This window comes from Hylaeus volcanicus, chromosome 5 (genome assembly GCF_026283585.1).
Source record: "Hylaeus volcanicus isolate JK05 chromosome 5, UHH_iyHylVolc1.0_haploid, whole genome shotgun sequence".
NCBI lineage: Eukaryota > Metazoa > Arthropoda > Insecta > Hymenoptera > Colletidae > Hylaeus > Hylaeus volcanicus.
In genome coordinates, this window is record NC_071980.1 from 27,139,678 (window position 1) to 27,162,400 (window position 22,723).

The window sequence follows — 22,723 nt, forward strand, 5'->3', positions numbered from 1 at the left end:
ATCCGAATTCTTGCTGAGCCTCGCGCGTTTCCAGCAAACGTATCCGGATCGCCTGACCTACAATCGCGTCGAAAGATTACGTTTCAACTGTGCTTCGCTTGGTGATCTACAAAGTGTTCCTATATTCTTGATACAGCGGTAAAGAAGAAGTTCATCTTCCCTTTTAGCGGATCTTTTCAGGAAAAATTAAAGTTTGCGGGTTCCATGCCGAGAACCGATACATCGCGACGAACCGACGCGTCCGGAGGTTCGAGACTGTTAAGGTGAATACAGACTGCCCTGAGGTTACGTGGGTGTTTACGCGTCAGATATGAAGCGGTGTTCAGATCGACCTGACGCGTATCTCACAAAACCACAGCTCAGACGACCGTTGCACGTTAATTGGTTTTCAGCCTAATGTGAACGTAAGCATGCGAAACCCTATGTTAGAATTTTATATCGCGCGCATTATGACGTCGGTCCCACGTGGTACCGATGTCACGTCGGAGCAATCTGTATGCACCTTTAACAGCGCACGGCGAATTCCCTCTCCGCGGTGTTATTCGCGACGAACGTATTCAACGAAGAACTAATTTGAAAAAATATTTTCTGTGACAATAACTATCGGGGAGTCTGCGTTTCGCATTCACCAGTGCCTCGAACGGTTAATGGGTTTCTAGAAGGACCCCCCCGCGTAGCTTCGAACACCGAGATGGATCGTTAAAGACAGGCTAACGATATTTCTCCGTTACTTTGGCTGTATTTTCACAAAAAATATCTCGCCAGCGAGGATCGCTTAAAGACGCAATTTAATCGGGAACTTTACATTCTATTAAGTTGAGAAAAAACTGCCGTATCGCCGGAAGTACGTCCCTCCACTGGCTGCTCGCACTCTCTCTCTCTCTTCCATTCCCTGTTCTCTCCCTGGGGCCGCGAAATGCTTTTTAAAAAGCTGCCTGTCCGTCCGAGGAGACCGTTGGAGGTAAGTTACCTTTTAAGTCATCTCGTCGAACTTTCCCAGCGCTGGATCATTCTCGGCATCGCTAAATAATAACGCATGCGATGTATCGTATCGAACCGGCTCGGACTCCGTTGCGAAATGAACCAGCTGAGCTATTTTCGTCCCATTCGTACACTGAAACGACATTTCTCCAAAAATAAAGTACATATTAAACATGTACGGTTTATTCGCCGCATCTTAATGCCGTATAAATTTTTTAAAGATATTTTAATGCACCACCTTCAGGAGCGAATGCTTTAATATTTCACCTCGGCGCAACATTAGCGTAGAAAACTTTGAAAAGATATATCTATGTACACACTGGGCGAGAGTAATTGAAAATCTCCCGGGTACGGTGATAACGCGGTCACGTAGCCCGCCAGTACTCGCGAAACTTGGCCGTTTCGCGTCGATAAATTATTTTATTCCGCGATTATATTATATATTTTATCACGTCAGTGTTCCGGGAGACGTCGAGAGCCGCGGGGGCGGCGAGAAAAGGAAAGAAAATCGTAGTCGAAACGGCTGCGAATCGTTCGTTCGGGGATTGTAGTTGAAACGAAATCAACTTCACGGTTCGATTGGAAACATGTTTAGCGGAACCGTGGCTGTTTTGCACGGATCGCAATTACTCGGGCGTACAGGAATCTTAACGTGGATATCGACTGCCTTACACTTGGATGCATTTTGATTCTCCCGAACGGGTATTCGATCTTCGAATTGCTCGAATATCGCGAGACATCGGATCGGAATACCACGGCTAAAGAGAGTTCGACGACAGACGATTCGCCGATAGCCGTGCCAAAGGCGATCAACCGCGACGCTTCGTTCGCGTTTATCGTTTCGCTTGTATCTTTATGAGCCGCCATCGTTTCTCACGCGGATCGGTGCACCGATGCGAGAATCCACAGGCGAAGGGGCCCGAAGCTCGAGAAGCGGGATGGGCGACCAACGGGAAGCATCCTCGCGCATTTAATCCGACGACGACAGGTGCGATCCGTCTTTGTTGTCGTCGTCGACGGCGGCAGTAACGCACCCACAAACTTAACCAGAGGTGCAACGAACGTTCGATAGGCAATATGTCAAACTCGTTTGATTCGATCATCGATGATATCTTGGCATCGATATCGTTTCGACTATGACAACCGGTTGGCGATCGACTACCCGCGAATCGAGCCTACGAGAATTGTAATGGTTGAAAAACGGTGAATTTCAGAAGGGGGTGCATCTGCTCCCTGGGTGCGTCACTGGTTGTTAGCGTCGTCGTAGACGTCTGCGTCGTCCTCTTTCGTCTTCGAGTCGCTGGCTCGGAGTGCATTCGAGTACACAGTCGGCTCCTCGGAACCGTTACCCCCCGACCGCGAAGGCAGCTACAACCAACGCAACCCCCCTCGTCGCAGTAAACCGTGCCTCGTCGTTCCCGTTGTTCTCTTCGTCGTTGTTGCCAGCAGAAGCCAGTTGACGCAGTCGGTGACTCGGCCACCTGGGAAATACCGAGTAATGCCCGCAAAGCTGGTTTACTCTCTCTCTCTCTCTCTCTCTCTCTCTCTCTTTCTCTGGTTTTCCCAAGCGCACCTCGTTGACGCTTTCTTCGTTTCCCTTCCTTTTTTCTCAACGACACTGTCTGTCTTTCGTCCTGTCCCGTCTCGTGCCGAGCACGGGGAGTTCTTCGAGCGCGAAACAGGCAAATGGGAACGAGCATCCGCGAGAATTGCCAGGGACTTTCGTCCCGAGTTCTGTAATCAGGATTACGAACGCGCCGCCCATCCCCAGGCGCTGATGATTTAATTTATCGCGGCCGTTCGTTTCAACTCCTCGCACCACACCCTGCCGTTGCGATCAAGTTTCCTTTCCGACGGGGAACCGAATAAAACGTCTCTTGATTGGCTATTGTCGGCGCGCCACTTGGTCGTCGAAATTCCGTTTGAAATGGAATCGATCCGATTGTTTCGGAGCACGGTTGCTTAAAGGACAACGTCCGTGGCGTGTCGAATTTTCAAAACTGCGTCCGTTAATTGGCTTCTCCAAACGTTAGTTGCGACAAGGATATCAGGTGAACCCGGTGTTTTGTTTCCATACTCTAAGATTATAATCGTCTTCGTTAATCTCTTTTCTTCGACGCTGTTCGATCGCGGTTGCCTTTGGTCTTGTTTCCCTTGCACAAAAGGTGCTTGGCCACTCTGTAAGTCGCGTAGAGGGAGAGCGACACAACCGCGACCAGAAAGACGCCTACATCGATGAGATTGCGCTGGTACCAGGGCATACGCGCAGCCTCGTTTTTCAAGTATGTTACACTATCACCTCGAGCGACGTACTCTACCCACCAGATCGCCGTTTCCAACGGTGTTACGGGCCGATCTTTGAATGCTCTCGATAGCTTTTTGGCGTTCTCCCGATATCTGTAAAAATGAAAAATAGAAAAATAAGTAACAGATTAGCTAATCGTTGCCTATTCTTAAATCCATCGAATTCGTGAACTCGCAAGCGCAACACGTGCTCCGGAAATCGCAGGACCCGCATATACATAACGAAGTCAAAACAGGAAGAAGTAGGGCGCACCTGTAACGAAGTTATTAAAGTTAAAGTAGGAACCAGTAATAGCGCAGGATCACAGTTCGTAATCCCTTAAGACACGTTGACTGCACGAATCTGAAGCCACGCAACCTCTCGAGAAGTTAGGGCAAAACTCACGCTAAAATCATCCGACACTTTCTCCGCTATCCGCTTGTTCCGAACTCTTCGAGAATCCCTAGATCCCTTAGAAATCCAGGTCTTCTCGAAAGATCACCTAAATGCTCAAAGACAGTCCTCGAAATGGACTCGACGTACACCAGAACGTCGGACCAGCGAAGTTAAGCTGACTCGACGCGACAGTTGCTCGCGAGCAAGGCACCGAAACGACACGCAGCGCCAGCGATGTTCACCACCTTAACGTTAACAACCATACGCGATGCACAATACCCGGGTCAACTGAATAATTCATGAAATACAACGATCGATCGGCCACTCGATATCGCTGCGAGCGGAAAAAGATGCCACGGAATACTTTATAAATATCTCCGAGGGCTTTTAACGGCGCGCTTATCGCTCACCCGGAAACATCCCTTTCCATATCGATGAGAAGCTCGTCGATGCTGGGAGAGGACGCATCACCCGAGCGAACAACGAAAACAACCTCTTCCAGAATCGATCGTTCGTAACTCACGATCACGTGGCCTGACCACGATACCGTCATTCATTCATTCATTCATTTAAAGTGCGTAACTTATTATATAAAGTTATTGCACTACTGCTTACTTGTTACTAGCTTATTTCCATTCTTCTTATCATCGTCTTACGTGACTCCTGCATTGTTTTAATACTGTTTGCAGTGAAGTAATAAAGGTGTAAACACAGCAATGATATGATTTTACATGTCGACTTTACATGTCGTTTCTCTGTTTACAGGTAAGACTATACATATTGTAAATAATTGTGTGATGTATATCTATAATAGTATAATACCGAAAGAAAATAAATTATCCGTATTCGAGGGAACGCCGAATGGAGGACCAGAAGTCCGCGCGAGGAACACCACGGACAGCTCGGAAAGAAAAAACAAACGCCCAGCGAAGGTTTGACGAGAAATAACAGCGGTCGGAGAGACGCGGAGAAAAACGGAAACAGACGGAGAAGGAGAGATGGGGGTTGCAACTCGCAACCAGTCCTGGACGACCCGAAGCACACAATTTACCAATCGGTACTCTCCATTATTCGTGTTTACAGTTGCAGGCCGCGAATCAACCTGGTCCCCCCTGTTATTTGCCTCGGTCAAATTCAGTCGCAGGCCTGCGGTGGTTTTGAATTAACCATCAATTTTAAGCGCGTTCGACGTCCCTTCCGTCGACGCCGGCGCCGCGCACCCGTCCACGGGGACCGCGTCACGGTGCTTCGCAGGGTGTCAGACAAACGCTGCGCCAAGGGAATTAATTTATTGCCGCGAGAATCAGGGAGGGATGGAAACGCGACGCGCGAACGTTGGAGATATAGTACACAGTGCGCGAGCCCGAGATACTCGGTTCGCAGCCGTTTAATTTCAGAGGAACGTTGATCGACGATCGATGAATGCTGCTGGCGGCATCGGCATACCGACCGATAGGTGATTTGTTCCGCCCCTCGAAATCAATCGAACTCCTCGAGACTACGACGTTCACAAACTCGAAATTTCGAACTACGCTTGTGCTTCTTCTTAGGTTCATTCAACAATGCACGCGCGGTCGGATCATTCGAGAACCATATTCCTCTGATTCAAAATTTCTCGAACAACGATTCCAGCTCGGCAAACTGATCTACCCAGAGCGGTGGCGTTCACGGATCCTAGGGCGTTTCTCTGGTGCAATTAGGATCCCCTAACCGAATAATTCTCCGCGAAGGGTGCCGCGGATGAGTTGCGCATGCATGAGTTTCGGGTTGGAGAGAACGAAGAGGCCTCCGAGTCCCCGCGATAACGTTACAAGTCGGAAAGTAAGTTCGTAACGTGTCGGTGTGCCCGGGCCGAGCGACAACGATCCAAGATATCGCGGGAATTATGATCCCCCGGAGATACGAGTCGGCCTCAGAAATGGGGATAGAAATGGGGATAGAAATGGTTCCTCGCGTAACTTTCGCGACATCTGCCTTCAGACTTTCCCGGATAAATAATTTCGCCCGTTTTCCGATAACGTTCCACCTACATTTGCTCCCAACTATTCTCTAGTTCCATCTGGACGAATCGCTGGAGTCTGCCATCGATTACGCCTGGTCCTAAATAGAATTATTTTACGTTCGTTCGAACGTATCGCGGAAAATTCGCGGTCGCGGCGCGTAAAATATCGCCGGTGGTGAGTGAGAAAGGCGTCCGCGGATAATAAATGAGACTTCCGGTTATCGGGATCTTGCCACGGCCCTTCGCCGGCAGCAAATTCTCCGGAAACGAGTCACGAATATTCCGGGCCACGGAGTCGCGCCACGCTGAATATGCAGGTGCACGCAATTAAAATATTCACCGACGTCCGCGCAGACCGCCGGGCAAAAGTAATTTTCTCGCGAAGAAGAAATTTTTCAAAGTTAGTTTGTCGGTCTCGTCATGCGTTATATTGACCGACGATGTCGGCGAAATTCGTAGCGCTCCCGCGGCCCGCGCGGAAAGTAATCTTCGTCCCCTCGTAATTACTTCGAAGTTACTTTACGATTTCCCGGGGCTCGTTGTCGCCCGTCCCGCCAACTCTCCGACACGTTACCAACTTACTTTCCGACTTGTAACGTTATCGCGGCGAACCGAGAGGCCTCCTTCCTCTCTCCCAATTAGCCGAGGTAACCAAACTCGCGCACGTATACCCCGATCTTCCGGCGCATTATTCAGGATTCTCCCGCAGCAGTCTTCTAAATTATAAACCATAAATTTTAGATCGTGTTACAAATCGCGTCGCGATTACGCAGTGCGGACCTCCGGGAAACCCCCTTCCCCGAAAGGCGAAGTCCATGACGATGGATAACTTGAAAAATATGTACAGTAAAATATCCAATCCTCCGAAAATTCCTGGACTCCTCGAGTGGTGGGGATGGTTTCTGTACATTTATCGTAGAGAAATCTGTGCATTTAAGGAGACTTTACCGTGTCGCCAAAATTATTGACCTCAACTTTTCGTTCGGCGAGCGAATTATCGACGCGTCGTTTCGCTCGCGAAACGAGATACAGTTGTAACGCAGACCGCAGAAATGCTTAACAAACAGCCGCTGAAACGACCGCGCGTTCGCGCGCATGGCGTGGCACCCGGCTAATTGGCCCTGAAGCAGAAAACTCCGGCATAGGGTATGTTTCATTCGCACCTGACACAAACAACGTTTAAATCCTCGATTACAGTCGCTCGCGCGTTACGCGGACAGGATATCCGTTTCGCCTACGTGCTCGTTAATTTTCGAGCGTGGTCCGTGCGTGGGGAGAACGCTACACGCTACACGATTAAACCTCGAAGCCATAAAAATCATTTTCGTGATAACGACGAGGCCTAAGTTGTCACTCGATTATGTGGTTTCGATAAAAGGGAGGTAAACTTAAAAATAATATGTTGATCGCTGCGACGAGAAAAAAATCGATGCCCGCGTCGATAAATCCCAGTTGTCCGTGAGAAGAGATAAAAATAAGACGATCGCTTATCGAGGCTCGCGAGCCGCGGGAAGAGGTAGGAACGAAAGAGCCTCCGGTGAAATGGCCCTCGGGCCCCGAGCTCCGATCCAATTAGATTTTTAATAAAAGTTTACCCATCCCGGCGCTCTGTCCCGCGAGTCACGTACCGGTTTGCGTCCCTACGGGCTGAGAAAAAGATTAACCGGTTCCCAGGGTAACCAGCCTTTCGGCACGGGACTATCGGATGCCCCTCCGCCAGTGGCGTATTGAATAGATACGGAAATATCATGTGTAGCACGTAAATAAAATAACGTTCGTACGGAAGGAGGGTTAAAAAGCGTTCCGTGTACTCTTTTCTTTTAATCTAGAGATGGTAACCCTGAACGGGGGAGTAAATACGACAAGCATAGTCGAGGACGGTTCGCGTTGTCGCTGTAATTCACGGGCGACGAGTTGAATGGAGAATGAATCGGATCGGGAGAACGTCGACGATGTTTCCGTAATTCCGTGGAGGTAATCGATGAACCTCCATTTCAGAGGCAGAACGACCGGCTCGTTGTAAGTAAACGAGATCGCAGTCGGTGGCCAACGGCAATCTTTAACGGAGCAAGCATTCAGCGTGACTGCTCCTCCAAATAAGTATTACGAGTTCGAAAGGTGGGAGGGACCGTTGGCAACGAGCGCGGGCGCATAAACTTTTGCCTGTCCGTGGCACCGATTCTAAATTATTCGCGCACCGACGCGGAGCGTCGGACGCGTACGATCTACGTATTCGCAACCCACTCGACCATCGTGTACCGAAATTCCTTGGCAGACGTCGCGCGATAAGATCGGGAAAATACTCGCGCGAAAAGACACGGAGAAAATGTACGAATAGTTCGTGCAAAGTAATCCTCCGTAGGCGGGAGCTTTCGTAGGGTGCTGGCCAGTCGTTTCGAATAAACCAATGTTAAGTTAAAAGTCTCGTTTTTCGAGGTGCGCTTTTATTTCTACCTGCCGTCAGGAGACGCGGAACCCTGGATCGCGACTGATATTATCGCAGCATCGATTAATCAGACTCTCGCGGAACGTATACGGTATTAATTCCGATCCGGGGCATTGTCAGATTTTTCAACATGGGAATTTACGGGGCACGGAAATTGCTCGCTTCCCGGCTATTTCCATTTCCAAATGATATTTATGCCTCCGCCGCGTCTACGACGAGAACGTTGCTCGGCCAGACGAAACGTCGACGCACATAAGTGGAGCTTTCGAATACCGATCGATGATATTACGCTCGAGAGGGGGATCGGAATCATTGGACGGTGATCCGTCGAAAGCAGAACGCTTCGAATCAATTACAGCGAACGGAAAAGATATCGCGACTATCTGCTTTCGAAAGAAAAATCGCTGTCGAGAGAGTCGGTTTAATAACGCGGTCGCTCGATGCCCGCCATCTTTCGATTACGCTGATTCCGACGGTTCTCCCCCGAGCCCAGGCCCCCGTATCTGGCTTTATAAAATCAACCAGAGAGCGTCGGATCGATCGAAATTCACTCCGTCATCGCTAACTTTTCCTTGATTAAAGCGAACCGTGCGTCTTCCTCTTTTTTTTTCCATCCTCGTTGTCGACTACCCCGGGGCATCTCCGCGTCGGCGTCGCCGCGCCGCAAGGGTAAGTTTACACTGCCGCGAAACGCGCTCGAGACCCTTGGGAAAAAGCTCGATTTTAATGGGTTCGAGGTCGGGGAACAACGCAAAGAAACCTCTGTGTTAGACGTAATGTTTGATACAATGCCTATTCCCTAAAGTGCACGTACTATTCTCGATTTCCTTATACACTCCCGTTCGAAAGTCTTAGGACTCGGTACTCGGTGCGTGTAGGTGTTGCGAGGTGTTCTTTCTTCGAGAACTATCGAGAACACCAGACAAATTCATCCTTTCCATTTCGAGCTGCATATTTCGGAACACCCTGTGTGTAAAACCGATCACGTCCCCCCGGAGGCTTCTCCTTCGTCGGGTGCTAGACGGCGGTCGGGAAAATCCAATCGCTTCCCGACGATATACGTCTTTGTAACTCGATAAGTCGCCCGGGTAATGCGAAGAAGGGGGAGAACGAAGGGGGGGGGGGGGGGGGGGTGTCTTACGAAGAAAATTTCAACGTCCAGCAAGAAAGACGGGGAGAGGGGGGAGAGGGTGGAGAGAGCGGGACGAACGATAGAACGAGATCAAAATCCGGAAATCTTATCCGTGCTTCGGATATTCGAATGCGCCTGTTCGGTGGAACACGTGACGCGGCGATTTAAACGAAAGTACTCCGACGTAAGGGTGAAAAATTGCGGTTTCCCTTTGTCGGGGTGCTCTCGTTCGACGAGTCAACCGAATCGTTCGTATCCGTTTCCATATATAATAGATTTTCGTGGAGGAGCGATCGCATTTATTTAAGACTACCGGTTTCATCCGCGTAAAATATTATTCTCGTTCTATGATATCTCCACCTCAGCGCCACCTATCAGGTGACGAAATTTGACCAAAGACCTTCTTTCTATCTAAAGAATTTTCGAAAAAAAAAAACAACCACCAGTGCCTCCACGCGAACACGTGGTGTAATTATAAGGTGGATAGCTTCAGTAGATTCAGCCGTGGTGGTCAAACATACACGCACCCCAACGTTTTTATTATGTCGTGACAAATTATACGGCGAAATAATAGGCCGAGTAACGCGTGTGGAATACGGGACGCGAAATACAGAGTTTTAAATGAGACTACCTATTTAATTTCGCTCGGTTCTCGATGTTGCGCGACAAACGGGCGAAAACGCGGGACTCTCGACGAGGCGCGTTCATTGAACCAAGTAAATCCCGTTCGGATGAAGCGGGACGCGAGAGAAGCTCGCCTTAGAATTGAATTCGCCCGGGAATTTTTGATTGTGATAAGATCAAAGGCGTTCCCCGTCGGGATTACCTGTGTATCGAGCTTAATAAGCCAGCCGAATACGAGAACAACGACGGCGAATAAAATGGAAGGCAATATTCATCGTGCCGAGTAAAAGAGGAACCTGCTGCGAAACAAGATCAAAGTCTTAACCCGGTCCAAGGTTCTCGATGCGCGACGTCACGAGGAAACTCCATTCTCCGCGAGAGATTTATTTCGATTCCCACCATTCTCGCCGGCGCGCGGTGTGCAAATTTAAAACTGGATCTCGAGTTCGTCCGCGACAGACGAGACTAAAAGATGCGTGCTCGCACCGGCGAGACGATAAACTCTGGAATATACAGCGCCAAGTAACGTCAACGGACTCTGTCTTAGACACGCTATCCCTGAGTAGCATAGGCTATATTAGGTTTTATTTTGATAAAAATATCAAAACACTTGTAAATCAAGAGGGAAGAAGAATATAGAATAAGAATAGTATTCCAAACGGGTGGAACCGCGGGGCACAGTTAGTTGTAAATAACGTAACCCTATTTATTCCACAATCCCAAAATCCTCGATCGAACAAGCTGCTCCTCTCCGTGTTAAGTCGTCGAAAGCATGGCGGCCAGATCGTGGATTACACTCACGCAATCCTACGTAGTATCGCGCACTAGAAACACGTTGAAGCACGTTCCATGCCACTCCGATTTTTTGCGCAAAATTAGCGTTAAACGCAACGATAATCCTTCGGCGAGTACCTAGGCTCGTCGAACATGTTCGATGGAAAATCCGATACAAGTAACGCAGAACTATTTGCACTATAGTTCGCGATCACATGTATCTCTGCTCTGTTACCCCTTTCGAGTACTCGACATTGGAAACGTTTCATCGAAGCTTCCTAGGGCTGCAACGATCGGGTATCGATCGTAAATTAATATTTCTTTACGAAGGAAAATTCGTTCCCTTGAAACATGCAAAGAAAGAAATAGAGCTTACGAAGATGTCGGGTGAATGGACGAGTACGTCTGTATTAACGCGTTTCCTAAATACGGCTTTCGTCTGTATCACGCTGAATGCATTATTCAAACACTTGTACCCGTACACGTAACTTAAATAATGAAATTCACCGGATCCGAGAAAGCCAGCTTTTTTGCTCCTATCCCCCACTCCCCGTTCGCGGGAAACTCACCTCAACCCCGCAACGGAATATATTCCCAGTAAACACAATACCCGAAGACGCGGAAGTTCCATTTGCAAATAAGCAACTTTTTAATCCGAAGCGAGACCGACCGAGGGAAACGATGCCTCCAAGTCAGGCTTCGAAGCGAGCTAACTTTCAAATTCGCCGGTGGTATCCCCGAGGAAACGAGGCTATCAGCGAGCGCCCTTGCCTCCGTGGGCGATGTTCTCGAGGAACGAAGATTCTCGCAATTACCTGGCCGCTGTGTACGATTTCCGAATCTGTTGCCTTCGCTTTACGCTCGAGCTTCCGGTTCATTCAACGACGATGCAGTTCCTCGAAACGCAGGAAATTATTCTTCGATCGTAATTTTTTTTGCGATCCTCCTTTTAAAAATCATCGATCAAACTTTCGTCACTGGAGTCACTCGATCGGCTACGAATGCGTTCGATGTATTTGTTTCGATATTTTTTTCTCGTCGAAGCGGTCTTTCGAGAGTCGCCTCCTCCGAACCATCCAATTACTTTCCCGTCCGAGGACGTTCCACGCGTCATTACGCAGCGTCTCCGCTCGTGTTCATTTCCCAGATCCTCTCCAACCCCCTCCCCCCCTCGGTTCCCACCGACGTCGACCCTTTTTACGTTTTCCTCGTATCCAGGTCGACCATTACGCGTCCCTTACGAGCGAGCAGGTGCGCCGAAGCGCGCGTCGCGTCGTAGCCGTGCCCTCGCGGAAAGGAGATTCCCTTCTCGCGGAGAATAAGAATCCCGGTCACATTTCGCCCCTCGAATAAATCCAGACGAAAGGACGCTGGCTGAAACGAGCCACCGGGACGGATGGCAATGGTGGTCTGGCGAACGGAGAACCTGAAACTCGTCGGGGCTAAAGGGTTGCGCTCGCGGGAGAATAAGGACGGGAACAACAGAGCAATAAAACGGACGAGACGAGGGATTGTTCGAGGAACGCGAGAGGGAAGCGCAAACCGGGAAAAGATAGGCGAAGGGAGCGAACTGAGCGAAAAACGCGAGGACAAAGCGAAAGAGGTGGGGGTGGGAGGGATTTAAGGGTGAGGAGGAAAGCGTGAGTCGGGTGTCGGGCTAACTTGACGACGGAGCTGCACTATGTTATCCCTCAGCCGTAACCGAAGAAGAAGCGGAGGAGCAGAGGCGTGTCTCGTACCTCCTTACAAACTGCCGAAACTTTGACTACCACCCCCTTCCGCCCCTTACGACTGCTGGCTTTACGTGGCAGCTTGCGCGTCTCGACGTACACGCCCTCTCCTTTGACCGCGACGCACATGTACGCGCGGTACGTCATGCTATTTTAACGAGCTATTCGAATTTAACGTCTCGGCTCGAGGTACGATAAATTGTAAACCTACAAATACGAAATTAAAACGCGGAACGTAACTTTAAGTATACGCTACTGTAACGAAACTAATTTCACCCGTCAATTCCGAAAGGTACACACAGGTGCCGCTTTTTTAATTGTCTTTGTAGTTATAGATGTAATTTAACAGATTTAAATGAAAAAAATTTGAAAAAAATCTGTCAGAGATCGGAGAAATCGAGAACGCATTATGAGAGAGCGCGTCACCGCGCGCAACTTCCTCACAATGACAACATTCTCTTACAATATTGTCGTCGAAATACAGGTAGGTACGAGTAGACGAGAAACTACCAAAGTTCTCGGTTCGCGATAATATTTTCCCCAAATCCGTTTCGGCAACAACGACTCCCAAAGTACTTGGACGACGAATTTGGTTGCGCCGTTAAGAAGCTGGTGGAACAAGACGAGGGTTGGCATGACTGTCGGCGCGAGGACAGGTGATCAAACACGACTTTTCTTCCGCCAGTTCTTTAGCCGAGGGAAATTAACGAGAGACGTGCAGCCCAAAGTAGGTACGCTAATTGCACAGAAAACCGTGTTTCCTCGCCCGTAATTCTAGACGCGGAACTACTTTTTCTGGGTGCGCCAGCTCGTCGCCGGATAATGTATTATAATTATACGGAGAACGTGGAACACGAATCGCGGAAGAACGTATCTCCGGGGTCCAATAAAATTCGACGAGATTCCCGCGAGGCTTACGTTCGACCCCTGAAACCCTCGAATCGCAAGTACGACACATACATGACTACTGCGTCTCGCAAGACAGAGAAAAGCAGTCGAAACGTCCAACCATGGACCAGACCTAACCCAGACCTAGCCAACGGCGCCAATCGGCCGAAATGCGGCGAGATTAGCTCTCGTTTCGAATATTACGGTATCAAGAGTTCGCATCGAGTGTAGCTTCCAACGTAACGGTTCTATCGGGTTTATCCGCGACGACTTTCTTACTTCGAGCCCGTCGGGAATGCAAGAACCGGCCGCCATAAATCAACGGAAAGTGGTGATTACGAGTGCAACGGTAGCGCGCGGCACGACAACGAGCGGCTACGCCTGACGTTGTTTCCGAATCGTTCGTTAATTTTATATCACCCGTGCATGAGACTTCTCGTTTAACAATCGTGCCGTCTCACGCGAGCCATCAGAACGCCGCACCGGGTTCGGTTAACGCCACTTGCTGTCTCGCATTTCATCGTGTCGTTACCGCGACGATTCGTTCCACGCGGAGCGTATACGATCCGTGGCGAACACCGTACACCTCCGACGACTGCTTAATCGGGGGATAAATCTCGGTCGTTGTATATGGATTTCCATTGGCGACGAATGAATATTTCTAAAATGCGAATGCTCGCGACGAACAGGAGCGTCTCCGTAATCGCGGAATGGTCCGACATCGACGAAACGACCGTCACGTTGCCCGCCGTGAGACCGATTACGCGTGCCTATATTTCGATCACGTAACCGCGCTGATGCAAATCGCGATCGTTCAATTACGCAGCTCGCATCTATTTATTAATTAATATTCAAGGCGTGGCGTAACGGGGACACACAATCGCAGCTGCCGCGTCGCGGCGGTGGATCGGCAACCCCCGCACCCCTGCATTCTGTCGAAGGTCCAAGACGCGCTCGTAAATCCTAGGCTGTCGTAATTACCGGATAGCGAAGCTCCGTCGAACGCGAAACTGCCAACGCTTTCCTATCCTCTCTGATTTATTAAGCAGCTTTCGTCGTTCGACACGATGACTCGCGTGCCGGCGCATCGTAATTTAATCGGCCTTAAATCATAAGTAGCGAGTAATGAGGGGAGGGGAAGGGACGCGGGGACACCGTTCAACGAACCGAAATCTTCGTCGATGACGAGAAAAAACTAACCGAATAGTAACTAATTACAACTGATTACGACCGATTGAAAGAGATCGCGTCGTATTGTCGCGCTAGTAGAAACAGCCGACTATGATCAGGCGCCCCAGCCACAGCTCTAATTTTCTCTCTATACATACAGACCTCCAATCTACAACGCAAATACGACATTCGCTGGCAGTAGACGAAATATTATACTTATTTTACAATTCAACTATTCGCGCTATCTTCTTACGACTTTGTAATGTATCTACAACGTAGATAACGTAATGTATCTACGTGACCTTTGAATAAATTCGTAAAGCGTGCACAGTTATATCTTATCACTGCGTCGCCAAAAACCGCGAGGGCGTCTGAAACCGTTTCGAAAACGTCGGGCGCCGCAAGTGTCCGGCCTCGACGGCTGAAATATATAACGAGGAGCAATTATCGCGTCGCGAAAGAGCGGATCCGCGGAGCGCGTAAACACCGCCGGCGCAGTGCAGCAACGCGGCGCGCGGTTAACAAGTTATCCGGAGGACCGCATTGAATAATGTAGAATTTAATTTCGGCCCGGCCCGGCCCGGCGCGGCGCGGCCGGCATGCCTCTCTTCGTCGTCATCGAGCCGCGGCGTTGATCCGCATCGTGAAACATTTAGCTGCCGTGAAATTTCCCATGCGACCGGCCCGGATGCGGCCGGACAGACTGCGCCGGTGTATTTGTCGATGGACGAGAACCATCCGAGGGATACGTCCCGTCCGTTCTTTTAGCGATTCGTGCCTCGAATTTAGGGCCGAGCAACGACATAGCGAAAGGGACGAAAAAAGATCGCATCGTGAGGCTTCATTTGCGACGTAGAATTATAAGCGATTTTAATGTAAAATTATTCCTGCCTCTTCGTGGAATTATTTATGTACCGTTTAACGCTGTTCTAGTATTACGCGGTAGTATTTGGTAGTTTTTTTTCAGGTTGTACAAAATGATTTAAATTTTGATGGAAGTTCAAAGGCAAGACGAAGTGTCATCGATGCGCTGTCTTGCCATCGACGACTGCCTATTGAACGAAACAGGCGTAGAGAAACGACTTTAGATGACTTCGTTACAAAAAAAAAAAAAAAATATCAAATAAGGAAGACCTTCAGAACCTTCCTCGTTATAAACATGACATTTTTACTCGACCTTTTTTTGATTTTCATGAATGTTTCATGAATAAGAATGGATGTTAGCAATAATTAAGTCGGTAATTGATTGTTAAGACTTATTCTGTATATTTGTAAAAATAATCCCAAACTGGATGAAAGAGAAGAAGTTAATAAAATTCGAGCATGTGCCGATCGAATCGTCGTTCGCGCCGCTTTAGACACGCCGTCGCGTCGGTTCGCCACCCTCGCACAAAGTATCGGCGAAGAGAGACAAGCGCGGAGCGCTATCGAAGGGAGGCAAAGTCAGCGCGTAGAGGGAGAAAGGATAGAAAAACACCAGCGAACCCTGTTCTGGATTAACGGAGCCGCCTGTGCTGCAACGACGATGCACTTCCCGGATATCCGAGCATCCGGACAGCTCGTGAGATATTCAACGGACCGAATATCCGGACAGATTATACAATTTTCTTTTTTTTATGCCAGGATTCCTCCTCCCCCTTGTCACCCCTTTTCCATTTTCCCCGTTTCTTTCCCGACGGTACCGAGCATCGTGCGGTTGAGCATAGTTTTTGAAACTCTCGTCATCGCAAATATTCCTACAAAGGTAAATTGTTTCGACTCCGAGGGAAATCGTCGACGTACGACTTGGCTATCACGGATTCGCGAAATATTCGTCTACTTTGTCTCTCGCGACAACGAAAAAATTTGATCCTTTTGCACGCGTTCTGTCATATACAGGGTGCGGCCGAATAACATGTACTAACGGGCACGAGGTTCATTTAATAATCTTTTGCCATTATTCGGCCGCACCCTGTACAGTAAATACTTAATCTTTTACTATTTTGACGATGATGTTAAAGCGAAAAGTTAAATCGCAAAGCAACACGAGAAATTCTGAATCCGCTCTTTTTTACCTGGTATTGTTGAAAGCTTCGTCCAACGCATGTCTCAGACTCTGTTCGTTCAAGTCCGGGTATGTCAGGACTTGAGCGGCGCCCCTAGCCTGAGCCGCGTACGAATTCTGATGTTGGTCCCCATACAATGGCATCAATACCATCGGTACACCATTGTAAACACCCTCTGTCAAGCCCAGAAGACCGCCGTGGCCAAAGTAGCACTTGACGTTCGGATGACCTGAAAACAGAATAGTAAAGATAATCGCCTCTGACTCGGTACCAAGAAATCGTCGGAAAAATTCCATCGCAGAACGAGAGCTATTTCATTCCCATTCGCGTGACATTCGGAGAAAGGAAGAAGGGCCGTTTCTTTTCATAAATACGCGACGTTTGATTTCATTCCACCGCCGTCAAATATGAAACATTTTCGGGGGGTCACGATCCCCGCGATGCTGGCTTATTATAGAGCGCTCGTGAATGCTATCTCCCCTAGAAGAATCACGGCGTCCCTGTATAATAAAGGAGGAGAAGCTCCAGGAATGCTCTCGACTTTAAATAAATCCCAGCGTCGAATGCTCGGGCTGAAAAATTCCTCCCGCCTCCCCTCGTCTCTCTCCATTCGTCGCCAAGAGTCACCCCCTCGGCGTGGGGTAGCTGTCGCATCCCCATCGCGTAGTCTCGCGCGATTCCGAACCTTCAACGTCGATCCTAATGTCAAATTCCATTACGACGATCCTCCTACACCCCGCCGCGCCGTTTCGACGCAGCTGTTTCTGTATACAAACTCTAAACGATGCGTTAAGCCTTCCGAGCTCGAGACAAAATGAAATTTTTAGGGCTCCTCCAACATCTCGAGACGCGAGATATTCGATGGATTTCCACGAGATCTCGCTACTCTCGTTACCCGCTGGCTCGCTCGCTCGACCGACGAAAGCTAAATTTCAATTCCCGTCAGCGGTCGTTCGCGTCGTAAAACGTGCGGGAGCGTCCGCGGGAAATACCAGCGCGTTATTTCCTCGTTACGAGCGCCGTAAAAATGTCTCCCGCGGCGCATCGTGCCCGACAAAAATCTCGGGGCAAATCGCGCGACCGATTCTCTCTCCGATCCTCCCCCGTCTCTCCGTACTCGCGCGGTGCTCGTCTTATTAGAAAATTTACAAGTCGTATCGCACGTATCGAGGCCTATTAGCCATCGCCGGGGAAATGGAAACGAACGAGCGTCCCCTGTGGAGTTAATTCGAGACGTCGGTGGAATCGTTGATGCCGAACCTGCGGCACGTAAATCCACGATACAAATCGAATCGCGATCGATTCGCATTTGTAATTTCACCGATGCATCACCGGGGGAGCATCGAGTTAGCATGCACCCGCCTCGGCTACCGTCTGACCCGCCCGATCTAATACAACTCGTAAAAGTAACAAAGAAGTATATCCTATTCCTTGATGGATAGCGAACGGAATAAAAGTGGACCTGGATGGAATGATTCCGCTTTTGCCCGGTGAGCGATGCGATCTTCCGTTTCATCCTCGCCTTTACACCGCTAAACGCGATACTCGAGGGCATTGCGTGTCAACACATCCCTGGCCTCCGTCGGCGATATCGTTGCCTCTAAAATCAATTACATTAGTGGACGGTACACCTATTGACAGAATCGATCGTAAATACGTCCCGGAAACGGCTCTCTGATCAAGAGGAACGCGCGCCGATCCGCCAAGCTGTCAGGGTCCCGTTCCAACGATTCGTTAAAATAAAGTATTCGAACTCTTGCGTGGACCGGGCGAAAAATATGAAATGGATTGGTCCTCCCTCCACAGCGAACTGGACGTTATCGGGATACTTTCATCGAGGAAAAATAAAATTCATTTCAACCGAACCGAAAGTATCGTAATAAAAAGTGAATGCGCGTTCTCTTTCCTATCTCGTTCCGCGTGGAAGTTTAACCCAAACGTAAAATAACAGTTACAATTTGAAAATTATTCGCAAATACCTCCTCCGTTTTGATGCCGCTAAGGTGGCACAACTCTGCAAGTAAAGAGAATTAACGATTTCCACGGATTCGTGAAAACGATGCTTAGGGTAAGTTACCATCGGCCACTCGAGATCGCGAACCATTTCGCGTGCGAAGCAATACGAGGCAAAGTGCAGTCCACGATCTTATCGAGATCACGAAGGCCGAAGAGCTGGCACGACCTGGGGACGCAGGGTAGTAAGTCCGAGATACACTGGTCACACGGGCCGAGATAATAAAATTAAAGCGTTCGAATCCATCTCCGTTCAACTCTTTATTTACTGAATTCCTCAAAAGTTTTAAAATCTAGGCGTTCATCACGGTCTCGTGTCTTACAAAGTTGTCGCTAACAAGCTTCCAAAAAAAAAAAAAAAACTTGAAAGTCGCAATAGGTTTCGAAACGTCGATTATTTATTTGGCATTCGTTTCTGGCGAGGATCGAACTCGGAGGCTGATTGAATTTTCAAAGAAGGTAAACGTTCGTAGCATGTGCTTCGCGGATGACCGCTCGTCGAGCAACGCGACGTCTATTAGATTAGTAAATTTGCAATAGCCATTGTGTCCGAAGGGGGACACCAAGCAAGCAAGTAGATAAATTGACCGATGAGCTAACGTTGCGTATCCAACGATGGAAAAAAAAACATGACTTCGATAATGTAAGCCGCTGTCACATGTCGTAATCGTTCACGTTTACGACAATACAAGCACGATATTTCTAACAGTTATCGAGCTCATTTTACGTTTATAGAGACGCAACAGAACATCGTGATGCTTCACAATTTTTTGTCGAATCGTTTCAGTTAATCGATGCGCCGAAGAATGTAAACTGTCGCCGTGGACGAAGTGTTTAGCGGTGATTTATGTTGTCAGCGTGTCGTTAGCGTGTCGACTAATTAAAGTTGTTTTGCTCGTCAGAGGACCGAAAGTCACAAAACTACTTGCACGAGAATTTCCGGAGTCTTGGGTCTCGTCGAAAGAACGTCTTCGACACAACGAACCACGAGTACTCTCGAGCAGCTTTCGACGACGAAGATTGCGATCATTTCATTAATAGTATTCGTACGCGATCGATCGATTTGATCGTTGATTGATTCGGTCGTTGATCGCTAACGCGAGGCGATAGGGCCGACAACGAGACCGTTATCAGTTCATTACATGAGAAAAATTAGAAACGGATCAAGCATACAACTGTTCCATCGATAAGTACCCGACTCTCCTAAATTAACGTGAACGCGTCGGAATGGAAGTAGAAGGAGGAACGTCGGAGAACGTGGTTACTCGTATCACGGAATGACTATGGAATCCTAAAACAATTTGACATGGAATGATCGATACGACGTACACGCGTCAATGGTCAGATATCATTTCCAGGTATCGAAGGCTCCTCAACTATGCAAGCCTCTTTGAAAGTTTCAAAACTATTCGATGCTCCCTTCCACGGTGCTCTCCAGCAAATGCCTGCGCGCTCTCGAAACGTTACTGCTACGAAATCCGCTTTCGATATTTCGCAACGATTTCCGATGTTCCGGCTTCGATTAGTTTTCAATCGCAATTGCGGAATTTCAATTCGAATTCGAGCACCGTTCTTTCGTTCGCCCATTACTGCCATTGACACCGATACGGCGATATTAATCTGCGTCTCGTTACGAATTACTAAACGAAACGAAATAATGGGACTCGCGTACACGTGCGACCGACTGTACACGAGTGCCGAAAATGATTTGCGATTCATTTCGAGGAACGAGTCCAAAGGACGATGTATGTAGATTAATCATTGTTTATCTCGTCGAACGTGCTAATCAAACGTACGACCGACTTGCATGTCGTTGCGTAACGGCGCCGCGTGCATTAGATCGGTCGTGTTTTATTTTTTAACCGCGATTATTTATTATCCGCGGACCACAGCGGTAAGAGTGGGATCAATTTATATCCACGATGCGTGCAAAAAAAAAAAGGATAAATGAAATTTAACGCGACTAGGCGGAAAGCATTTTCTCGTTCGCGCGGTTTCGTTCTCCTATTGTAGATAGCGAAACAGAAGGAAATTTATTAACAACTTAAAGCAGTTTCGCGGAAAGTCCAGCTCGATGGAAACACTTGCTTTGTCATCGCGTAATCTTTTAAAAAGACTTCGACCGGGAAAAAGTAGACATCGCCGGCGCTTATGTTTTACGAGAAAATCGATTACAATTATTGGCGACGGAATTCAACACAATCTTGTACTAATTCCGTGCAAACGAGATACCGAATAATCGCTCCGATGAACTGATATGCATTTAACGCGATGTACTCTTTGATTGTATATTATTTGGATACACGAATTCCAAATATTCCCGATTTTCCTTCAACAAACGACGCGTTTCAAGTTCTACGTGTAGATAAGAAGTTCGCGTATCGATAACGAGACTCGTCGGTTTCTCGGGTATAGTAAACGACAGATCGATAGGGAGATGACTTTTAACGTCGCGTCGCCACGCGATACCTGTATGTCACCGTCGAACAGTGGGAGGCTTTGAAAATGCCACCGAACGTTCCGCGGTAAGGTCAAAGAGAGCATCTGGTATCGCGATCAACGTCGCGCAACAAAGAAAATACACGCGTAGGACGAGGGAGAAACGAGGCGTTTTTACTTACTCAGTATGTCGAACTGCGGCAGCCATTTCTTCACGAGAATGTTGCTGGATTTCAAGGGCACTTGGTCGGTCTCCCACTTCCAAATTACTTTTCTTGGTATGGAGCTGAGCACGTTCAAAACAGCGGTCAATTTTTCTTCCGGTATGCTAGCCATTTTGACCATCGAGCCGAGATTAAAGTACAGGACGCCTTCGCGAGCCTCGTCCAGAAACTTCTTGACGTCCTTCGGTAGGGGACTCGGTTTCGATGGTAAATGCATTCCACCCACTTCGACGATATTGGGCGGAAACAGTTGGGCACCGTGAAGAGAATAATGCGTGTTGAGCAGCATCAACGACACGTTCTTACTGATCTCCTTCACATCCGGGACCCCCGGGCCGTAGTACTTCTCTCCCAAGGATTGATCGTGCCAGTGGAATATGGTATCGTAGGCAGACGTCGTCAACCATATCGCTAGAACGTTCCACGTTCTCTGAAGAAAGTTCATCGGCCTTTCCAAACCGCTAAAGATCGACGGCTTGTGGCTGGCCTCGTAGGAAGTCCCCAATTGATCTATGGCCCAATCCATCAATTGGTGAGTAGATATTTGAACAAAGGGAGCGTCCAACTTTTTAATCACAGGCATGAAACAATTGGTGTTGAAGCTCTCCGTTATCACCAAATCGAACTTTTCTCCCGACTCGACTATCCTTTTCAATTCGGGATTCTTTAACACGTTCTCGCAAGTCATTCGCGCCATCACGCTCAGCATGTATATATTCGTGATCGTTTTGAAGATCGTGTCGTGCATCTCGCGCAGATCGATCACGTTTACCATAACGTTGTGCTCCCCGTCCAACACACTGACGTCCTTGTAGTTAGGCAGTGGTTCCGCCGCGATCGATTTCTCGCTTCTAGGAAAATGAGAAACCACCGTCAGATCGTGGCCGCGGCGTGCCAAGGACTCCAGAAGAGGTTTGAAAACGTCGAAGTGGCTCTTGCCGTTGTGGCCGAATATCGCCAAGATCTTGAACTTGCTCGATTCGGAGCTGGCATCCTTCGCCGCTGAACACAGCGCGAAACACATGAGAGAACACAGGAGAATCCATCGTGTCCGCATGTCGAAGAACCGATGGAGACGTTAAATAAACTGTGTTTAATCGAATGCGATCCAAGTTCCGACAGTAGTCGATTCGAGGAGTATTAATTCGAGACTGCGAGAGTTGGTTCATCACCGGTTACACCGCGGAGCAGTGTGACGAAGTTTGACGTAGATAGTGCTGCTGCTTCATCAGGGGGGGAAATCCCAGCGAACGTTACGAGTTACGACTAAAGATAACATGACGACTAAAAGATACATAGATAGTACACAACGTTGGATAAAAGAAATTATTCTTACCGATCAGATCGGTAATACTATTTTTCAGCGAATTTATCCACGTTGCATAAGCGAAGTTCTTCTTACCGATTCGATATTATTTTTCATCTAGTTGTTTTCGATGCGTATTATCGAGGATTTCCTAGATAAGCTCTTATCGCGTGATTTCTAGCGACAGACGATCCCCTCGACAGTTTTTGCGGTTAGTGAAAATCTGACACGAAGATAAAATGAAAAACGAGTTGGCAGCCAGGTTCGAT

At 48.4% G+C, this 22,723-nt stretch overlaps 1 protein-coding gene across 1 annotated transcript; it reads right to left on the minus strand.

Annotated features, from left to right (window-relative positions):
• Nucleotides 1–719: 719 nt before the first annotated feature.
• LOC128876735 (UDP-glycosyltransferase UGT5-like) lies at nucleotides 720–22,353 on the minus strand. Its single transcript, XM_054123336.1, has 3 exons — nucleotides 21,107–22,353; nucleotides 16,482–16,701; nucleotides 720–3,378 (listed from the first exon to the last, which is right to left on the minus strand). Exons 1-3 carry the CDS (start codon nucleotides 22,203–22,205, stop codon nucleotides 3,081–3,083), a joined length of 1,617 nt encoding a protein of 538 aa, XP_053979311.1. The 5' UTR covers nucleotides 22,206–22,353; the 3' UTR covers nucleotides 720–3,080.
• Nucleotides 22,354–22,723: the final 370 nt, after the last annotated feature.

Bases quoted from the DNA above. Each gene is read 5' to 3' on its own strand.
- LOC128876735 (XM_054123336.1), bottom strand. From the start codon at position 22,205: ATGCGGACACGATGGATTCTCCTGTGTTCTCTCATGTGTTTCGCGCTG. The intron at 16,702-21,106 runs GTAAGTAAAAAC...TTCTGTTTTCAG, and splicing joins GCCGCAGTTCGACATACTGA to GTCATCCGAACGTCAAGTGC. The intron at 3,379-16,481 runs GTAAAAAAGAGC...TCATTTTTACAG, and splicing joins GAAGCTTTCAACAATACCAG to ATATCGGGAGAACGCCAAAA.